General features: G+C 40.2%; 1 protein-coding gene across 4 annotated transcripts; it reads left to right on the plus strand.

Annotated features, from left to right (window-relative positions):
* Positions 1-1911: 1911 nt before the first annotated feature.
* Positions 1912-15914, plus strand: LOC127649643 (gastrula zinc finger protein XlCGF8.2DB-like). Of its 4 annotated transcripts, XM_052134872.1 has the most exons (3): positions 1912-2038; positions 2131-2237; positions 13554-15914. In XM_052134872.1, exon 3 carries the CDS (start codon positions 13559-13561, stop codon positions 14558-14560), a length of 1002 nt encoding a protein of 333 aa, XP_051990832.1. In that variant the 5' UTR covers positions 1912-2038; positions 2131-2237; positions 13554-13558; the 3' UTR covers positions 14561-15914. The 4 variants fall into 4 exon arrangements, with proteins under 4 accessions (XP_051990832.1, XP_051990833.1, XP_051990831.1 ...); XM_052134873.1 differs by lacking the exons at positions 1912-2038; positions 2131-2237 and adding an exon at positions 3056-3144; XM_052134871.1 differs by lacking the exons at positions 1912-2038; positions 2131-2237 and adding an exon at positions 11045-11245.
* Positions 15915-17489: the final 1575 nt, after the last annotated feature.

Consider the following 17489-nt stretch of genomic DNA (forward strand, 5'->3'; position numbering starts at 1 on the left):
AAGCTCATCCAAGGGACACGGTACGGAGCTCAGACATCCATGAGAGGCTTGGAGTACAAAGGAACCAGTTGAGCTGTTTCGGGTATCTGGTCAAGATGCTACCTGGGTTCCTTCTCAGGAAGGGCATGTCCAACTGGGAGAATACTCTGTAGCATACCAAGAACATGCTGGATAGAATGGGTGCTTTTCATTTGTTAAATTGTGCATCCGCGTTTCCTCGCGAGGATAGAGGACAGATTATGAGGACGAGAATGCTTGAGGGAGGAAGCCAAGGAGCATCCAATACAGTTGACTTTTGTTACAGATGTCTGTTCTATTTTCCCATTGTTTGCCAAGTACTGCAAGCTCAGCCCGTGCAGAACTGTGTCTGTTTTGAAAAAAGAATCGTAAGTAAATGAAACTCAGACCATCTATATATTTGTTAGTTTATTACAATAAAACACAATTATGATAACATTTTTGCTTTCCATTCCTGTACATAAAGATGCATGATAAGATGTAACTGGTTGGAGCATTTTGGCATTTTCGCTGCATCGCTCACACGACAAGATTTTGTGGCAATAATATCAAACATGCTTGAAAATATTGCAATGTCTGTGACAGCTCAAGACTGGCTTAGATCAGGTCGCCGTACTTCTCATACTTAATTAGCATCGCTAATGAACTTGAATTAACAAGTGAGTGTTTTCGTTCCCAGCCACATATCTGCCCACCAATCAGATTTAAGCAGAGTTCTATTTTTTTATTAAACTGATTTATGGAGAAATAACACATTTTATTGAGATTTAAAACCAATATGCACTTAATATATCATAACCGGGGAAGAAAGCAACAACAATAAACTTACTTTGTTCAAATGCACAAACAGTTATGAATGAATGAAGACAGAAAGGTGGTGAACTTGGCAGAAAGTAATTTCTTACTTTCAAAGTGCACGTGCTCCACGCCTGTGGCAGGAAGGCTCGTGCAACCCAAGATGGCATCTGTTTCACATTGGGTATTAATATAGTAATGATAATCGATTCTTAAATTACGTTATCAATGCATCTACATTTCTTTCTCAGATTAATGCTAGGGAGTATCCTCAACAAACTGACTCCAGAGATGTTTGACCTGCTGATAAAGAATTTGGCTGACCTCCATCCCACCATCAATACATAGGAATGCCTGAGGGGAGTGGTAGAGCTGGTGTTCAAAAAAGCCATCAGTGAACCCAGCTTCTCTGGCACCTGCGCCATTATGTGTTGCCCTCTGGCCCAGGTTAGTCACACATTTTCACATTTAATTCCAAAACACTGAATCAGTTTAGCTCAGAAAACTTCATCCAATCTTTATTTTTGCATTCTGTGTTCAGCACACCTGACTGGTAAGCCCAAGCTGAATTTTGCAGTGCTGCTGCTTCAAGGGTGTTGGAAGGAGTTTGATCAGAACAAGGTGTATAACAACCACTTGGTCCTGAACATGAAGAAATGGAGGTAGCTGCATCAGTTAGTTCTTCAGAACTCAAAGTAACTTTAAAATGTTCTTCTAGCTAAACTGTTTTATCAATTATTATATACATCTAAACTGTTTCTCTCTCTCTCTTTATCTTGTTGTTTGATAGCAAACAGGAAAGACTGAAGGAAGAGCTGAAGCAGATGAAGATCAAAGTACACAGATACTCCTTAGGAAACATCAGGTTAATGGGTGAGCTCTACAAACAGCATAAGCTTACAGAGTTCAACATTTATGAGAGCATGCTCAAGCTACTCAGAAGCTGCAATGAGGATTCACAAGAGTGCTTTTGTAATATATTAATCACTGTGGCCCAAGACTTGGATGTTGAGCAAGCAAAGGTCATTAGACCAGGGAGTATGTATGTATAAATAGTGGTCTGTTGACTTATTCTTGTCTCATTTGAAGCTTGTGAATCTTAGGGAATGTTCCGTTGTTTTTTCACTTTCAGTCAAAGATGTATACTTTAGCCAGATGGAGCAGTTGATCAGGAGTGAAAAACATCATCCTGCATATGTTTCAGGATGTTGTAGACCTGCTACTGGTGAGTTGTGTGTGCGTTTCCATAAGTAGGTGGGTAGAACTCAAGGGAATAAGTGTTGACACAGTACTAATTTTGTTCTCCACTCCTTTCAGAACTACTGGGTGTCTCGGAAAGATCATCAAACAGGTACATGAAGAGATGAAAATGGAAGAACAGATGGAAGACAAGGTCCTTCATTAATACTACCAGAAACTTGCATGTATGTCTAATGGACTTTTTTCACACTTCCGCATTCACAAAGCGTAAATTGTCATTGTTGGGTAAATGCAAATATGGCCGCTGCTGATGTGTAGGCCTATGTGTTTTTACAGTCATTAAAAGTTTTGCTTTGGTTTACGTTTGGAGACGTTGACCGCATCGTCCATCAGCAGTTAAATCTAAACTCAACAAAGGTTACAAGTTCTTTTTCAAGGGTTATCTGCACGAATACGATGGTAAGTCGACAAAAATAAATTATTGAGAGGGTGTGCATTAAATCAGCAGACACATGTTTATGTACTGAAGGAACAATCTACAAATCTCTCACACTAAAAAATTGCAAATATTTAACAGAGGGCACAGTTAACAAATCTGTGAGTTGTACTTGGTGAAACTAATACCTGATAGAGGGTGATGTGGGATGTAAAGGAGTGGAGAGAAGACTTCCAACCCTGTCAAACAGACACTCTGGTGTTGGCTGTGATGTGTAATTATTCCAATGAAACTGTGAGGTACAGCTCAGATTTCAAAGCATTTCACTTTTCCACCTGTGAACGACAGCTGTAAGTCGTCATCTTGAAAATACTGTCCACAGACAAAAGTGCTTCCTCATTTAATAACAAAGTTATGTTCTTCATGTTTAATTGCCTGAACCCACCGAGCTCGTACAAAGTTCAGCATATTTTCGAAAATAATTTAAACCTAAATCTGGATGTTTTCTTTTAGAATTTGTGCACATAGGAACACTGTTCTGGCACTGGTTATTACTGTTCTTCTCAATCACTGCCAAAGTTTACCCAACTATGATGACTTCCTCTTCACGAACCCAGGAGTGTGAAAAGGGTCCATTTATTACATGTGTAACTTTACAAGCCCTCCCTCAAACAGCAGCATTGGAACAACATGAGGTAAATTATATCAGTAAATTGTCAGAATTTTACATTTAGGGGGAACTGTTCCTTTACATTAGTACTCGACATGAATGCAAACACTTTTAACTACATAAGCTACACAATTTATTATGCAACACAAATACACGTTGTACTGTATTCTCAGCAATGCTTTAAGAGATGCTATACTGTAACCCTAATTTCCCTGTTTTTAAATAGTTTAGTCAAGTTTTTAGTGAGGAATGTATGGCTGTTGGAGGTGAAAGGGAACAGGGTAGGAGAAAACAGGGAGAAGGACATAGGAATAGGACAAATATTTCAAAAGAGGAGTCTGGAGGAGAACAGTTCTGAGGAAAATTGGAAAACCTTTTGGAGAAGGGTGTATGTAACGTTTGGTGTCCTGGAGTAGAAACTTTAAATTCTTTAATTATTAACTGGGGTAGAACAAACACTGGAGTGGAAACAGACATTAAATGCTAACATTACCGTTCAAGGACACAATAAATCCTAACATGGACGGGAACGCGCACGCACAACGAGGAAGTGATCAGGGCAGTGGATTCTGGGAAATGTGGTGCAGGAGAAAACTTCAAAATAAGAGTTCTTGAACATGATGGAGATAAACTGTGACATTACTTGGAAGAGACTGGGGAGAAGGTGCCCTCTTCTCTTTCGGCCAGCAGGGAGCGTGGTTACGGGGATGGACGAGGCTACAGGCATGGGCTCTGGCTCGCTGACCATGGCAGGCATGGGCTCTGGCTCGCTGACCGTGGCAGCTACTGCGGCAGTGAATTGACCACCAAAACAGGATAGGATGAGCCCCCCCCCCCCCCCCAAACTTTATTTAGGGGAGTTGAATGGAGTGGAGTTACCTTGGAGATAGAGGGAGACTAAGTAGTCGTGGAAAGCATAGGGCAAGCTGGGAGAGGAGTAACCGTGGTACTGGAATATAGCGAAGGATAATGGATGTGGAGTGTATCTATAATATAATCCGCTAGAGAAAGATTCCAATGCTGAAACTGGAGATGATGGATATGCCCCACAACAAATCCTTAATGCTTCTGCCTGAATTTTATCTAATTTAGCTAAATTAGTTTTAGCTGCAGATCCATAAACAATACTTCCGTAATCCATCACTGATCTAAGTAGTGTTATGTATATGGTTTTTAAAGCCAATCTGTCCATCCCCCAGTCTTGACCGGACACACACCGCATTATATTCAAAACTCTTTTACATTTCTCTTCCATCTTTTCTATATGCCCCTTCCATGTGAGTCTGCTGTCTAACCATATTCCAAGAAACCTTACCTTATTTACCCTTTCTAATGTCTGATTGTACATATTTAATTTAAACTCGTTATCTATTCTTTTATTTGTGAAGAACTTGGACTGGGTCTTTTCCACTGAGAACTTAAATGACCATTTCTCCACCTCATTTAATGCCCTTTGCAATTTCTGGACAATAAACTTTATATTGGCACCTCTATACCATAGAGCTCCATCATCCGCAAACAATGATCTGCAAATACTTTTGTCCACCCCTGAGAACACATCATTGATCATGATTATAAAGAGCAATGGGCTAATAACACTTCCCTGTGGAGTTCCATTTTCTAATGCTCCATTAGTTGATATGCATTCTCCCACTCTCACCTTAATCTTTCTTTCTACCAGGACATTTTTAATCCAATTAAACATTCGCCCTCCTATTCCCAATTGTACCAATTTCACCAGCAATCCTTCATTCCATAACAAATCATAAGCTTTCTCTATATCAAAAAAGACTGCCACCACTGTTTCTTTATTCATCAATGCTTTCCTTATGTCTGACTCTATACATAATACTGGATCCATTGTTCCTCTACCCCCCCTAAATCCACTCTGATTTGGTGTAAAACTCTTCCCTATTTCCAAATAATACATTAATCTGTCAGTTAACATTTTTTCCATTACCTTACATAGATGAGATGTAAGAGCTATTGGCCTATAGTTTAATGGAACACTTGTATCCTTCCCTGGTTTCTTTATAGGCAGTACCATCACCAGTTTTTAGGCAAAATCTCTTCTATCCAAATTCTATTTAAAAATTCTAACCCTAACCTCTATTTAAAGGTTCAAACCCCACGGCCACCACCATTGTGCCCTTGAGCAAGGCACTTAACTCCAGGTTGTTCTGGGGGGATTGTCCATGTAATAACTGCACCGTAAGTCGCTTTGGATAAAAGCGTCTGCCAAATGCATAAATGTAAATGTTTCAACATACTATAGCTTACTCCATCTTCTCCAGTTGCTGATTCATTCATTCTACTTAATGTTCTCTTTAATTCATTCATTTCAAAAGGAACATCCATCAAATTGTCTATAGCCTCCCTTCTATCATTTAACAGTGGGTGTTTTTTTAAGAGTCTCTTCCCTTACTCTCCTACTCTCATCTGACAAATTTGTAGAGCGGTTCACCTTTACAAATGCCTCTCGAAACATTGTTGCCTTTTCTTCATCCGTTACAGCTAATTCTTCTCTCATCTTTAAAACTGGATATTCAAACTCCTTTCGTATACCCTTCATCTTTTTAATCATACTCCATACCTCTTCAATTGGTGTGTTTTTCCCTATTTCACTACAAAAAAATCTCCAAAAATATCGTTTAGCATTTCTTACCACCCTTCTAACTTCCGCTTGGGCCTTTTTATATTCAATCAAATGTTGAAAATTATGTGTTCTTCTTACTCTTCTAAATGCCTTTAAATGCTTCATCACAATTTTTATTCCACCATGGGACTATTTTCATCTTCCTACTTCCTTTACGGAATATATTTTCCTGCTGCTTCCTTTATAACAGAAATAATCTTACTATTTATTTCCTCAATACTACCCCTATTTATATTCTCAATCCGATTCAATCCTTCTTCACTCTCGCTCATAAACTCTGCCCAGTTGGCCTTTTCATATATCCACTTCCCCTTTCCTCTCCATTACTCATAATAGATATTAATATAGGATAATGATCACTTCCCACCGTGCATTTACTTTAATATTTCCCACTCAGATACTCCTCCTAACAATCTTGACACCAATGTCAAATTTAAGGCTGATCCTAATCCTGATACCATATCCACCCTTGTGCACCCTCCATCAATGAGACATACTAAATTATTTCCATCTATCAATTCTTCAATTATCTAACCATTTCGATCTACTTTTGCCCCACCCCAAAGAGTACTATGTGCATTAAAGTCCCCACACCAAATAATCCTCTCATCTCCTTGACCTTCTATAGCTTCTAATTCACTTATCTCCAGTCTCTTACATGGATTATACAAATTTATTATAACATATTTTTTACTTTGGTCCCATATCTCAACTACTACATACTCCACTGATATCCCTATTCCCACCAATCTATACAGAATTCCTGATCTTATGAAAGTAATACAGCCCCCTCCATTACCCTCTACTCTATCCCTTCTTACTGCTGAATATCCCTTCAAAACAAATTCAAATCTAGGTTTACGCCATGATTCTTGTATACATATCACATCTGGTTTATCCTTCATTCGATTTACATACCCTTTGAACAACCAATGATCAAAACTAGAAGGTATATATATATACACAGGGATCTTAATGAGGGAATGGCATACAGGTGGGGATAACGAGGAAGTGATCAGGGCAGTGGATTCTGAGAAACGTAATGCAGGAGAAAACTTCAAAATAAGAACATGGTGGAGACAAGTAATAAGTGGAAGGATGATACACTTCTGGAAAAGGTCAAAATAGGATTTACAGTATGAGCTACCCAGTTAAAGCATATGTTCCACCACCACTTAGGTGTTATAAATGCCCAAGGTATGGACATTTAGCTGCTGTCTGTAAAGGAAAACAAAGATGTGCAAAATGTGGGGAGAGCATAGATATGAGCAATGTACAGAAAATGTGAAGGCGAAGTGTTGTAATTATGGTGGGGATCATATTTATTTATCTTAGCGTAAAGCTGACAATTTACACAAAGTATATTTATTTTTCTTCTGCTCCAAACCTACTTCAAACCTACTTCTCTGTCTGCTCGTATGAATGTAACACATCATAAGTGTTTCACTGCTGTTCAAATGCACTTTGGATCACATCATTTATATGTATAAATGTTTTCCATCTGAAAGGACAAAATACAGTTACTTATATTTTGTATTTTAAATAAGTCTGCTTATAGGGTACTGTTGCTAACAGATGCTTCAGCAAATAATCCAGAACTTTGAGAACAATGTTCCCCAAAGACAAATTGGAAAGATTTTGGCCATTTCCCCCTCTACAGCGCACAATATAGTTAAAAGATTCAAGGAATCTGGTCAAATCTCGGTGTGTAAAGAGCAAGACAAAAACTACTTCTGAATGCACGTGTTCTCTGATCCCTCAGAAATCTTAAAAAACACAATTCATCTGTAATGTATATCATGAACATGGGCTTGGGATAACACCAATCACTGCCGCACCCTAGCGCATTCAAGATGGCAACACATTGTTTCCGTCTCTGGGTTTGTGATTATGTTGTTTCATTTATGTTTTTGAAGACGGCTTTTTTACTATGACTTGATTAGTGCTTCTTGCAAGGACAGTTGACGACCTGATAACAAATACAATATTAACCAAAAACCTGACTTACAACAATGTGGTCAGTCAAACTGTTCTACCTACTGGGTAGCATCACATTGTCATCTCCAATGGTTGATAAAGGATAGCGATGGATTGGGTGCTTTATTGTGGACTACTTCTCCATGTACTGTGACCTCTCTCCACTCAGATGTTACTCCATTTGTACTAAACCACTCGATAACAGCGGATATATGAAGACCAGCAGCTACAGCTCACACAGTGGCAGAAAGGGACGATGAGCGTGGCCCAGTTTGTCTCTTCAGTTGCTTGCAGACACAGATGGAGAACTGTTCCAGTAAAGAAAGTTTTAGCGATTTTCCTACCCCTCCTATCAGGTAACATCCACCTTAACCCAGACCTAGGCCCCCTGGCACAAAAACCCAGACGACCTTAAAAACAGCAGTGGATTATGTCTTATTCATTTAAATGTATGCAGTCTAATTAATAAAATTGATGCAGTTCGTCTCTGGCTAAAGTTTACTGACTGCGACATTATGGTTCTGTCGGAAACGTGGCTGAAACCATGCATTACAAACAAGATTTGTATTGATGGATACAATGTCTACAGGACAGATCACGCAAACAAAGGAGGGAGCTGTGATTTATGTCAAAACGTCATATGTCATGGCACCGTTCTTCGATTGAGTCGATCAGTAAACCAAAGTGCTTTGAACCGTCTGTAATCAAATTACATCTTCCCAGCAGTGCTGATCTTACAATAACAGGATGCTATCGCCCACCATTGACATACTGGGAGACATAAACTGGGATTGGTTATCGAAATCTTCAAACTCACTTAAGGACATCTGCAATGATTAAAATCTCACTGTGAGAACATAACCATGGCAATGTTGCAGTTGCTGCTTTCCTTCTTCCGTGGAAAAGCCACTTCAGCCGGTCCTTCGACCTACAGGTATGAGGCCACCCCAGTTGATGCTGAAGGCGATTCAGGGGCTTCAATGGGTATGGTTCAATGGGTAATCCCACAAGGACCGCTCATTCCCCAACACGCTCGTTTGCTCCGGTCCAGTTCTGGGATGAGACAGGCAGCTCGCCAGCCTTGTGTCTCTTTCGGAGCTCGCAGGTTGGATGAGATGCCGATCACTGCATCGGAGAGCACCTTGGTGATGTCAGACACTGAGGACTGGGCTTGACGACTGGTTCTTGGGGGCGGCGCACCACTCATGGCCACGTTGCCCTTCAGTCCCCTTCTTCCCAGTGGTGCATGATGAGCTGACGAGGTCGTGGAAGGTACCTTTCACTTCCCAAACCCGATCATTCATTTCGTCCGCTCTCAGTACCCTTGACGGAGGATACCCCAGGTGGATAAGGTGATTGCGGCACACCTGTGCCCGCTGAGTGCCGCCACCTGCCAGAGTATCCCAGCACTCCCTTCCCGAGCCTGTAGGACGATGTCGTCTCTGCCGACCAAAGATTACAGCGCTGCTGGTCATGCCGCCTCTTCCCTGTATGCCATGGCCCTCTTAAAGGACCATCAGGCCAAGCACTAAAAGAGCTGCACAAGGGTAGTTCTGATCCCGATGTGCTACAAGAACTGCGCTCGGCAACCGACCTCAACCTCCATGCGACCAAGTTCATGCCGCGTGCACTCGGCAGACAATGTCCACTCTCGTGGTCCAGGAGCACCACCTGTGGCAGAACCTTGTGCTCGTGGACAAGGCATGTTACCTAAATGCACCCATCTCCCAGGTCTGCCTTTTCGGTGACACCGTCGAGGACTTCGCCCAGCAGTTCTCACCGGTTGAGCAACAGACCGAGGCCATCCAACACATCTTGCCCCGGCATGGTTCACGAGTGCACACTGTCTGTTCGCCGAGGGCGTAACCCTGCGGTGACACAAGTCCAAGCGCCTCCGCTCCAGTCCGAACCAAGTCTGCATTGCACAGTGTTAACTTCACATCAGTGAAGGGCGAGAACTCCACCATCCTACATGCAGATAGGGCTGCAGAAGGGCGTGATAGAGCCTGTCCCTCCAGCCGAGGTGAGGCAAGGGTTTTACAGCCCTTACTTCATCGTTCCGAAGAAGGGCGGTGGGTCGTTGCCAATCCTGGACTTCAGAGTTCTGAACCGGGACTTGTACAGGTTCCCGTTCAAGATACTGACGCAGAAGCACATTTTGACGTGCAATTATCATCAAGATTGGTTTGCGGCGGTAGGTCGCAGAGGCAGCCCTTGTCCCATTGAAGGAAGTGGGCATTTGCATACACAATTACCTCGATGACTGGCTGATTATAGCGCACTCTTGAGAGTTGCTGTGTGAACACAGGGACCTGGTGCTCATGTACCTCAACTGTTTAGGGCTGGAAAAAGAGCAAGCTCTTCCCAGTTCAGAGCATCTCTTTTCTATCTGTCAGACCGCTTGGGAAAAATGGGGACATTTGCGGGGACTGTCCTTGAAAAACTGGGACGTCTGGTCACTATACTTCAAACAACATAAAGGATTCAGATGATGGAATTAATTATAAATTTTTGTTGGGTACCAGCTCATGTAGGGGTAATAGGAAATGAGATGGCAGAGTGCAAAAGAAGTCACACAGAAAAGAGATATAGACATAAATGCTAAATATAGTAAGACTGAAATTAAAAGTTTAATTAAACAACATTTGAGGAGTAGTGTCACAGTTTATCACTGTTATGTTTTCAAGGACTCTTATTTTAAAAGTTTTTTTTGTCCTCTGTCTTTAGTTTCCCCCGAACTACGTTTCCCATGATTCACTGCCCTCATCACAGCCATGTATTCACCATCTTTGTTCCCAGGTGTTCTGTGTTTTGGTCATTACCCTTGTTTGTATACCCTTTAGTATCTGTCACGCATGGTCAGTTCTCGCATGTTTATCAGTTATAATTGTGACATGTTTGCAGAAAAAGGTGGATAGAATAGAGAGACATGATTCAGGGAAAGTTTGTTATCAGGAAGAAACAATAGAGCATATTATGATGATGGTCTGAGGTCTAGTAATGAATGAAAGATATTGATTTCTAACCTAAAGAAAATTAAGATGATTTTTGAGTTGACAGGCATTCTAGGAAGAAATTCATGGTATGAATGTTTAATGCAGTATCTGAAAGCGACAGAGTAAAATAAAAGAATATAGGTCAGTCAGGAGGAGGTACGGTGCATTTTTACTAAGAATAGCTTAATTTGATCCCGACACACACTCCCAATCAGCAGGTGGCGGTAGTGCACCTTTCGTTGTATGCCAACTGCCATAAAAAAATTAAGACGAAGTAGTAGCAGCTGTGTCGAGCTCGGCCGTCTCTACTGCATAGTAAATAATCACTTGGATTCATGCAGAAGACGTTTTTACAAGCAAACAGGAATACCTTCTGATTTAATTGCTGAATCTGCCTTATACAGTTGTAAAGATGGAGTTGATCAAAGTGGAGATTGTGGACATGAGTGATCAAGAAGCATGCAAAATGAAATATGAGGATGCCGAGGAGAAAAAAGGTGGATTTATATTCTTAATTGATTCTTCATGAATGACAGCTGAGGGACTTTTCACCGGATTTAAAACTGAAAGAACAGCTACATAATATTAAAGGTGCTGTCAGCAATGTTTGTGCAACACGTCCAAAACATTGGTAGTTCGATCAAATAGAACAAACTGAGATGAAAGATTAATTATTTCTTTAAATCATGTCTTTATTATAAATAAATATATAAAAACATCTTTAAACATTAAAATGTAAATGTACTTGTTTTTGATAGAGCCTGATTTGTGAAAACTTTCACAATCACATTTGATTGCGTTTTACTGCTCTACCCCCATTGCCTTGAGTACTAGTAAATCAGTTTATAAATCTAAAACCTGATCATCTTCAGAGGTCACAGTCGACTCAAAAAGACACAGATCAGTTTTTGTGTCTCAACCATTTCTTTTGAGTTCTGAAGTCAACAGTTTACCTAACAAATCAGTGTTATAGACTTTGAGAGGTCACATTCTTGAAACATGATAAATATGATGAGAAAACACTAGTTTTACACAACTGGATTTGTGAAAACTTTAACAAGTTGATTTGACTCAGTTTGATGGCTTTGGTTTGTTGTTGATAAATTAAATGTTTATATGGATGATACATCAACTAGCTAGTTTTTTTGTTTAACCCTTGTGTGGTGTTCAGGTAATTTGTTTTACCCATTTTGATTTTGTTTCTTTAATAAAAAAAAAATGGTATCCTTCATCTTGGTCTGCCAAGGCTTTGTTAATTTTCCTACATTTGCCATCTGAACGCATAAAACAATTGGACTGTATTCAATAAGTTAAGCCCACGTGACAAAGTAACACTTGTGGTGTTCCGTGTCATTTTTGACCCACCATAGGAAATTAATGGGAAAGATTAAAACACAGAGAAATTACAACACTAAGCCTATAACTCTGATTATTCATGTAAACTGTTGACTGAAGGATTCAAAAAAGTTTTTAATGACAAACTGATCTGTGAAAAAAAATTCACAAATCAGGATGGTCTTTTTAAACCTAGTGTAACTGGTCCAGATGGTCATTTTGTAGAATTCTAAGAAGTTTATTGGTTTTACAGCTCATTTGATTCATATTCCACAATGCAATATGCATAAAGCCATCGAAATTTGTAAAAATGGATCTGTGAAATATTTCAAAAATCCAGTTTTGTCTGAAACTGTGAAAAGTGTTTTTTCCCTGATTAAGCAGTGTGCTTTATAAAATGCCCAAGGCCTAAATACATTTTTAAACAATTAGATAAATGATAATAACTGAACTGTGAAAAAATGCACATCATAAAGGTAATTTTGAGCCAACTATGACCCATCTAGATTTTACTTTTTAAAATTATATAAAAATTTGGCTTGCATCCTTAATTTTTTGCAGTGCCAATATGCATTAAGCCATCAAACCAAATCCAGTTTTGTGTGAAAGTAGCGTTTTCTCATCATAATTATCATGTTTCAAGAATGTGACCTCTCAAAGTCTATAACACTGATTTTTTTAGGTAAACTATTGACTTCAGAACTCCAAAAATGGTTGACACAAAAACTGATCTGTGAAAAATGTACTATATTTACTGCAGTCTATGACTTTTTGTCGGCTTTCACGAGCGTATATTACCATAGTACCGTTATGCTCCACTGCTAACCTTCTCCGTAACGGAGATAATATACAGATACTGAAACAATCAGCTGTGAGTGAAGTGACATCTCTGATGCAATGAAGTCACTCCCCCATGTCTCTTACAAATCCATTATTTCATATAGTATTACAAATGCTCACTTTTACTATTCAGTAGTAGCCTATATTAATTTCTAATATTATTAAATGGAATTAAGCTTTCAATTTAAATACAAGGTTTTATGTTTTGAATAACGTTTTTATGATTTTAAAATGAATAGGCCTGTGTGTTCTTGTTGTGGACCTCAGGACCATTTCAAGGACTATTTGTCAGTTTAAGGAAGTGACGTCATTGTCCATTGAACATTTCCGGTTATTTGTCAAACTCATTCAAAACAACAACAGCAGGAGCAGCTTCATTCATAGTGATTTTAGTCACAAATGGATACAGCTTCATATTCCCCTGTTCTTTATTATAATTTTCTGTCCATCTTGTGGGACATTAAATGTGTGATTGAGTAAAAAAATTACTCCTAGCACTTTTAGTATGAACATGAAATAACATAAATGAATTATCATAATATTCAGTGTCACGTATATTTTTTCACTTTTGTATTTCCTTTTTATTTCCCTCTTGAATTGTGTTTTGACAATTAAATATGTTCTTTTTAGACCTGATGGAAGTGAAAGAGGAAAGTCAAGAACTGAATGAAGTGGAGGAGAAACATCAGTATCAGGAAGCTCATAATGTCACAACTGGAGAAGAATTATATAGTTGCTCACAGACTAAAAACAATCTCTTAGAAAAAAGAACAGAAATCAAAAATTCTTTCACATGCCCTCATTGTGGAAAGAGTTTTCTGCGTAAAGAAGCCCTCAATAATCACAAAAGAATTCACTCCGGAGAAAAACGTTTTACGTGCCAGCATTGTGGAAAGAGTTTTCGGCGTAAAGGATTCTTCAATGAACACTTAAGAATTCACACCGGAGAAAAACCTTTTACATGTGACCAGTGTGGAAAGAGTTTCACGCATAAAGGAAACCTTAAGAGTCACATAAAAATTCACACTGGAGAGAAGCCGTTCACCTGCCCTCAGTGTGGAAGGAGTTTCAAATGTAATGGAAAACTTAAACATCACTTAAGAATTCATACTGGAGCTACGCCTTTCACGTGCCATCAGTGCGGAAAGATTTTCACACAAGCGGACAGTCTTAGATATCATTTGCTCTCTCACGCAGGAGTAAAGCCATTTAAATGTGATCAGTGTGTTAAAACATTTATTTTGGCATCATACCTAAAGAAACACATGCAAGTTCATGCAAATGAGAGGCCTTACTTGTGTTCGCTTTGTGGAAAGAGTTTTTCACGGCTGGACTGTTTTAAAATGCACCATAAAGTACATACTGGTGTGAAAGCTCATGTGTGCTCTGAGTGTGGGAATAGCTTTAGTAGAGCTAGCGACTTGGAACGGCACCGAAGAATCCATACTGGAGAAAAACCTTACAAGTGTTCACAATGTGGAAAGAATTTCAATCAGTTAGGACACCTGAAAATCCACGAGAGAGTGCATACTGGAGAGAAGCCATACCACTGCTCTTTATGTGGGAGGAGTTTCAGCACATCAAGTGCTCTACTGATTCATAAGAAAAAGAATTGTCCAAAGTGTTTAAAAAAATAGTATGAAGTTCAGATAAACCCAAAGATGGAATTTCTTCCTAAAGAGTAGTTTTATCTACAGTATGAGGGTAATTTGCTAAAATACACTACCCCTATTGGTGACGTTTGTACCAGAAATGTATAATCGTGTATTGATTGAACTATTCATTGAGCACAGATAACAAATTACTTGGGACGGATCAGTTCAAAGGATATTAACATTACATTTTAGCTGTTTTAATACTGTAGATTACTGCTTTTGAAAGGAACCTTTACTAGTCCAGAACAAAAAATATTTTCACCACTGCAACACTGCTATTCAGTGTCATCAATATCCTGACTTTTTCACTCACATTTGTGGAATACTGTTTTCTATTCGACTGTCTTGTGTTAATTAACTTACCGTGGGTCTAAATTCAATCTGAATTTATTTGACTGTTTAATAAACCAATTTATTTGGACAATCCAAATGGCATAGTTAATGTCTCTACGAAGATACTACAATTATAACAGCGTCGACTCGTACAAGTTAGCATACCATAGCTTTAATGATCTCCATGGTATTAATTAGCTGAGGACATGGCCATGACGTTTCTGAAACGTTAGCCAAAATTCTTGAAAATACGACCTTATCAAATACATCTTTAGAACATTTTCTATATCTAGAACATAATGTAATGTCATGCTGAAAAAAATTGCTGTAAAACATTTTTTGTAAGTAAATGGTTGCAGCTCTTTGCCGGTAGTGGTGAACCTCTGGCAAACCTTTGGCAACAATGGACAATTTGCTGCGAGTTTGCCTCAAAGCTCCTTTGCATTTGAAAATTATCAGTCGCAAATTTGCCATGAACTCTCGATTTTTGTAAGGGGACTTACTGACTATGTTGTCAGAAAGTACTGTGCTTTCTATCGGGAAGACACGCAGGCTTGAGTGAAGTTTAAGATGCCATTTATTTGATAAATGTAAAACAGAAAGTAATGTCTCTCTCTTTGGCGTAGGCCCCGTCCGGTGGTCCTAGGGAGTTGTACGCGGAACCGTCATGTCCTGCCGGAGATAGGAGGCAAGGGCGAGGAGCCTACCCCCGTGCGGGACAGAGCTCAACTTGTGGTGGTGGAGGTTGCCGTGTTGGCACACTGAAACAGCAATGTGATAGATTGTGAGCAGACTTGTAAAGCAATGGCTTACATAATAATAATAATAATAAATGTAATTTATAACGCACTTTACATCAATTCAATGACCTCAAAGTGCTACAATGCAATACAGAATAAAAACAGAAACATTAAGATAACACTATTAGCAATAAAAGGCTTTACTAAAAAGATGGGTTTTAAGGCCTTTTTTAAAAGAGTCCACAGACTGTGGGGCCCTTAGATGGACAGGGAGAGCATTCCACAGACTGGGAGCAACTGAACAGAAGGCACGATCACCCATAGTACTGAAGCCTTGTCCTCAAAGGCTGGAGGAGGTTGGCCTGTCCAGAGCGGATATGGCGTGATGAGGAAAGGGGTGTGATGAGTTGTTTTAGATATAGGGGGGCTTTGCCATGGAGGCACTGGTGAGACAGAAGGGAAACTTTGAACTCAATCCTGTACTGGGCAGGAAGCCAATGGAGCGATTTAAGGATAGGAGTGATGTGATGGTACTTCACGACGCCCATCAGGATCCTAGCCGCACAGTTCTGAATGTACTGCAGCTGCTTGATGTTCTTGCATGGGATCCCGATGAGGAGTGCATTGCAATAGTCCAGCCTGGAGGAAACAAAGGCATGGACAAGTTTTTCGGCATCGGGGAAAGTGAGCATTGGGCGGAGTTTTGCAATGTTCCTGAGATGAAAGAAGGAGGTTTTACAAAGATATTTAATGTGGGCCTCAAATGTCAAGTGAGGGTCCATTCTAACACCAAGGTTTGTGACTGAGGATGAGAGGTGGATGTCATGACCAGAGAAGGTGATGCTGGTGATGGTGGATGACCGGGTCTGGTGCGGGGTGCCAACAAGAATGGCTTCCGTTTTTGAGCTGTTGAGTTGTAGAAAATTAGCAGCCATCCAAGTCTTTATCTCCTCCAGGCAGGTGGAAAGTGTGGAAAGGGCTGCAGAGGGGTTTGGGTTTGTTTTGATGTAAATTTGGGTGTCATCAGCGTAGCAATGGAAAGATATTCCATGCCGGCTGATGACATGACCAAGGGGGAGCATGTACAGCGTGAAGAGGGTGGGGCCAAGGACTGATCCTTGAGGGACACCACAAGTAACAGAGTGTGTGTCCGATTTAGCAGCACCCAGGGCTACATACTCAGTTCTGTCCGTGAGATATGATGTAAACCATGCCAGAGCAATATCAGAGAGTCCAATGGAGGAGTGGAGGCGATGTAAAAGAATATGATGGTCCACGGTGTCAAATGCAGCGGTGAGATCGAGAAGGATGAGAAGTGATGGAGAGCCAGCATCAGCCGTCATCAGCAGGTCATTGGTGACCCTGACCAAGGCAGTTTCCGTACTGTGGCCAGAGCGAAAACCAGACTGGAACTTCTCATAAAGACTGTTTGTTATGAGATGATTGTGGAGTTGAGCAGAAACTACCTTTTCCAGCACCTTTGACAGGAAAGGGAGGTTGGAGATGGGGCGTAGTTGGCGGTACTTCGGGGTCAAGGCAGGGCTTTTTGAGTATTGGCTTGATGACCGCAGTTTTCAGGGACTTAGGGACTTGGCCAGATCGGAGAGACTGATTAATGATTTTGGTGATCATGGGACTTATTGCAGAGGAATGACTTTTTATCAGGGCTGAGGGAAATGGGTCCAGGTCACAGGTGGAGGGCTTCATCTTCCTTAGAAGGAATTCGATGTCATGCTGAGTAATATCCGTAAAACAGCAAAGGAGCTGTGTAGTCCCAGATTGAGGGTCAATGGATATAACTGGGGAAGCAGAGGTGCTAAGGAGAAGAGGGGGCGGGT

The sequence above is a fragment of the Xyrauchen texanus genome, chromosome 9 (assembly GCF_025860055.1).
Source record: "Xyrauchen texanus isolate HMW12.3.18 chromosome 9, RBS_HiC_50CHRs, whole genome shotgun sequence".
In the NCBI taxonomy this organism is placed as follows: Eukaryota; Metazoa; Chordata; class Actinopteri; order Cypriniformes; family Catostomidae; genus Xyrauchen; species Xyrauchen texanus.

Excerpts from the sequence above, each read along its gene's own strand:
- LOC127649643 (XM_052134871.1), top strand. The coding sequence starts at position 11,161 with ATGGAGTTGATCAAAGTGGAGATTGTGGACATGAGTGATCAAGAAGCA. Across the intron at positions 11,246-13,553 it reads GGATGCCGAGGAGAAAAAAG|ACCTGATGGAAGTGAAAGAG; the intron begins GTGGATTTATAT and ends TGTTCTTTTTAG.